Source organism: Episyrphus balteatus, chromosome 4, assembly GCF_945859705.1.
Source record: "Episyrphus balteatus chromosome 4, idEpiBalt1.1, whole genome shotgun sequence".
NCBI classification, from domain to species: Eukaryota; Metazoa; Arthropoda; class Insecta; order Diptera; family Syrphidae; genus Episyrphus; species Episyrphus balteatus.
Genome location: NC_079137.1, coordinates 69,988,640 through 69,992,974, shown reverse-complemented (window position 1 = coordinate 69,992,974; position 4,335 = coordinate 69,988,640). Strand labels below are relative to the sequence as shown.

Below are 4,335 nucleotides of genomic sequence, written 5' to 3'. Positions count from 1 at the left end.
TTTTCTTTTCTGGAATTTGTTGAAGCGCAAAAAACACAAAATGGCTTCTTGTTGGAAATCGTTAACTCGTCGGAAAATGCCAGATGAAACTGAGTCAAAACTAGCCCGCGTATTGACACTCGTTGATTTGACAGCATTAGGGGTTGGCAGTACCCTTGGTCTGGGGGTTTATGTCCTGGCTGGTTCAGTGGCATACGAACAGGCTGGACCTGCTGTTGCAGTATCATTTGCCTTAGCTGCTATTGCATCAGCTTTTGCAGGGCTTTGCTATGCAGAATTCGCTGGACGAGTCCCGAGGGCAGGAAGTGCCTATGTGTACAGTTATGTGACAGTTGGTGAATTTGTTGCCTTCACTATTGGATGGAATTTGATCCTGGAGTATGTCATCGGTAAGTGACTGCGTGTGTGTGTGTGTGTGAAAGGAAAACTATCAAAGTGTGATGGTGTTAATTTGTGGCCATGTAAATTTTCTGTAGGAACTGCGAGTGTGGCAAGAGGACTAAGTGGCTATCTGGATGCACTCATTAACAACACAATGGCGACGACATTGAAGGATACAATGCCAATTAATGTTGCCTTCCTCGGCGCCTATCCGGATTTCTTTGCATGCGGTATGGTGGTTTTTTTGGGTTGTATATTGGCTTTTGGCGTTAAAGAGTCAAGTTTGCTGAACAATATATTTACGTGTGTGAATATGGTGACAGTTTGCATTGTCCTAGTAGCTGGAGCAATAAAGGGTAAGTTGGGGGGTAATTGTGATTGTTTCAGAGAGAGAATTGATTGATCTTTCTCTTTATATAGCCGATCCAGGGAATTGGGCACTGACAGATGTCCCTGAAAATGCTGGTGTTGGTGGATTTATGCCTTATGGATGGGCTGGCGTAATGGCTGGAGCAGCAAAATGCTTTTATGGTTTTATTGGATTTGATGTTGTGGCTACTACCGGTGAGGAGGCTATCAATCCAAAGAAAAATATTCCCCTGTCAATTATCATATCGTTGGTAATTATATTTTTGGCATATTTTGGAGTTTCAACGGTGTTGACAATGATGTGGCCTTACTACTTGCAGGTGAGTTCGAAAAAAAAAATACAAAATTAAGATGTGTTTGTGTGTTTTTCAATAGCAAAATTTTTGCTGAAAATGTCACTTTTAGTGAATCTAGGATTAGTTACTTGCGGCTGCAAATTTTAAACATGTTTACAATAATTGTGTTCTTGTGTACCTAGTTGCGTTAAAAAATTTACTTTTTGGTTCCAAATAGTGAAGATTTAGTGTTTTTCTCTGAGTAGAAGTGGGAGGAGACAGCTATAAAGGTAATTTAGTTCCTCCAATTAAGATGATAGCAAATTGTAGGCAAATGATTGCAATTTTTTGATACTTTTCTTCCATTTTTGCAGAATTACGCAATGATAAAAGATTTTTTTTAAAGATTGAGGAATAATAAAAAACTTGCATGCAATTTTTTCTTTGAAAACCTTTATATCATCAAATTTGATGAATAGACAATTGCAAAATAAATTTGTATAAAAATAGTTCATCTTTATAGAATAAGAATATTAACGAGCAATAACTAAGTTGATGGAAAACTGCAGGGAAGTGAAAAACTTTTTTAAACGTTTTGTGAACATTCTTTCAGATGCAGGAGTTGTATAAAAAAAACTTGCCTCGACTTGCAAGTAATTTTTTTCTTTGAAAATGTTTTTATCATCAAATTGTTCAAATATTGATTATTTCACTGAAAAATAGCAAAAAAAATTTAAAAAAAAAAAACGTTCATTCTTATTGGACAGAACCAAAATTTTGCGGTAAGAAAAAATTTCAGAACTAAAGTATAATTTTTGTTTTAAGAACAACTAAGTTGATAGTATTTGCAGACAAGTGGCTTAGATCCTTAAGCTGTATTCCTTTTACTTAAAATAACAATAGAGTTTTCCTAAGGATCAAGTAGTAGTATTAAAAAAAACTTGCCTCAACTTGAATGCAAATTTTTTGCTTAGAAAGTGAAAACATTATTAAACTAAGAAATATAAGTTACTGAAGCAATAACTGCATAAAATTACAAACAAAAAAATCTTTATCGAATACAACATTTAAGCAAAATTTTGAAACAGTTTTTCTGTTGGTGGATGCAATTTTCATGATTTTTTTTTGTTATTTGCATCTCAACTAAGAAATAGTACCAAAATTATACTTATACCATTAAACTCAAAACTGCTTGACATACTTTTCGATAGAATAATTAAGTTTCAAGAAACTTGCCTAGCAACTTAAAGCAATTTCTTAAAGATTGTTTCTGTGAACAAAACTGAATTTTATGCTAGACTTAATGTGACATTTAACATTAAAATTTAAAGTTTTTTTATTTTTTTTTTTTTTTTAAGCAGTTGGCAACCATGAAATTAAAAAAAACTTAAACAATGAATAACCATTCTATATTTTGTTAAATTTGTTTTTAAAAGCCAGATATTTATCAAAAGAAGATGTTTTCTAAGTTTATGCGTCCAAAAATATAAGTTTAACAAAGTGGCAACCACTTACTGCTTGAATAACGGTTTTTTTTAAACATCTCTTAATTCAGATGCTGCTCTGGAATGACCGAAACCATTTTTCTTAGAGTAATTTTTTTTTAATTTTAACAATTTGTTGAATATTTTTTAGAAATTAAAGGTTTTTCATTGAAATATGGTTGCCAGGTTATTTTTTTTTACAAAAAAAAAAAATATTATCTTAGATTTTTGTTTTATTTTATTGTTTTTTATAGAATCCTGATGCACCATTTCCACATGTCTTCCAAGAAGTTGGTTGGATAGCAATCAAGTGGATTGTTACAGTTGGAGCTATTTTTGCACTCTGCACAAGTTTATTAGGTGCAATGTTCCCCCTGCCACGTGTTCTATACGCCATGGGCAAAGATGGAATTCTATTCAAATGTTTTGCAAAAGTAAATAGTTACACTAAGACTCCACTTCTTGCATCAATTGTAGCAGGAACTTTGTCTGGTAACTATTAATAAAAGAATATATATAAATATAATTTTTAACTTTTTTCTCTCCAACAGCAATAATGGCTCTAATTTTCGATCTTCATCAACTGATCGAAATGATGTCTATAGGAACTCTTCTAGCCTACGCTATTGTTGCTATTTGTGTCCTCGTCCTTCGTTACCAACAAGATGACATTCAAATGAAATCTGTCAAAGTTCAAATGCCAGTGATCATGAGACAATTGTTCAATTTGAATTTCATCAAAGAAGCCAACTCTCTTACATCAAACATTACTAAAATTGGAATAGTTTTGTTTTTCGTTTTATCTCTCATGACTTGCAGTGTTATTAAATTTATGGATATTAACACAGAAAATCCTTGGGGATTAATTCTATTATGCATACTTGTCGTGTTGTTGGTTTTGATTGTTTTTTCGATACAAAGACAGCCAGAATCAAGCATGGAACTGTCATTTAAAGTTCCATTGGTGCCATTTATTCCATGTATCAGTGTTTTGTTTAATATTTATTTAATGTTCCAATTAGACGTCAATACATGGATTCGATTTTTGGTTTGGATTGGGCTTGGTTATTTAGTTTATTTCTTTTATGGAATTCGTAATTCTACCCAAGGTATTGCTAATAATTTAAAAATTCCAACAACCGAAAATGGACATAAATTAGATTGTGAAAAATGATAACTTTTAAAAAGGACTTGCATTTCCAAGAAAAAAAAAAACTTACATGACAGTATTTTTTGATTGTTAAGAAAATATTGTTTAGATTTAAATTTGTTATATTTTTAATATTTAAGAGAGCATAGACATCGAATAGTTTAATATTCTATATTTTTGTTATTTGAACAAAAAAAAAAAAAAAATAAAAAAAAATAAAACCAACGATACAACCAAAGATATTAAACTTGCATTAAATGATGAAATTATTTGTTTTAAATAATTAAACTTGTTACTTTAACTATATTTTGAAATAAGTAAGAAGAATTTAATTTTAAAATTCCTATTTTTGTTTTTTTCTTTGTGTAGGTACTTAATTTTAAGATTATTATCAAATGGCCACAAACGTGATTAATTAATTATTTTCAAAACAATATAAACCTATTTTTAACTTTTTGAAATTTGAATTATTGCCTTTTGACCATCTGATTGTAGGATTAGAAAAAAATTAAATCACAATAAAATGATAATTTTTTAACATATTAGGTGCATATTTAAAAAGTAATCAAATAATGATTAAAATAAAACAATAAATTAAAATTATATGAATTAAAAAAAAAAAAAATACAATTAACTGGTTTCGAAATGTGTTTTTTTCTTTTGTTGTATATATTTT

The 4,335-nt window shown here is 30.4% G+C and overlaps 1 protein-coding gene across 1 annotated transcript; it reads left to right on the top strand.

Annotated features, from left to right (window-relative positions):
- Positions 1-3,832, top strand: LOC129919701 (cationic amino acid transporter 2-like). The gene is made up of 5 exons (XM_056000672.1): positions 1-389; positions 477-737; positions 802-1,070; positions 2,764-3,001; positions 3,061-3,832. Exons 1-5 carry the CDS (start codon positions 41-43, stop codon positions 3,681-3,683), a joined length of 1,740 nt encoding a protein of 579 aa, XP_055856647.1. The 5' UTR covers positions 1-40; the 3' UTR covers positions 3,684-3,832.
- Positions 3,833-4,335: the final 503 nt, after the last annotated feature.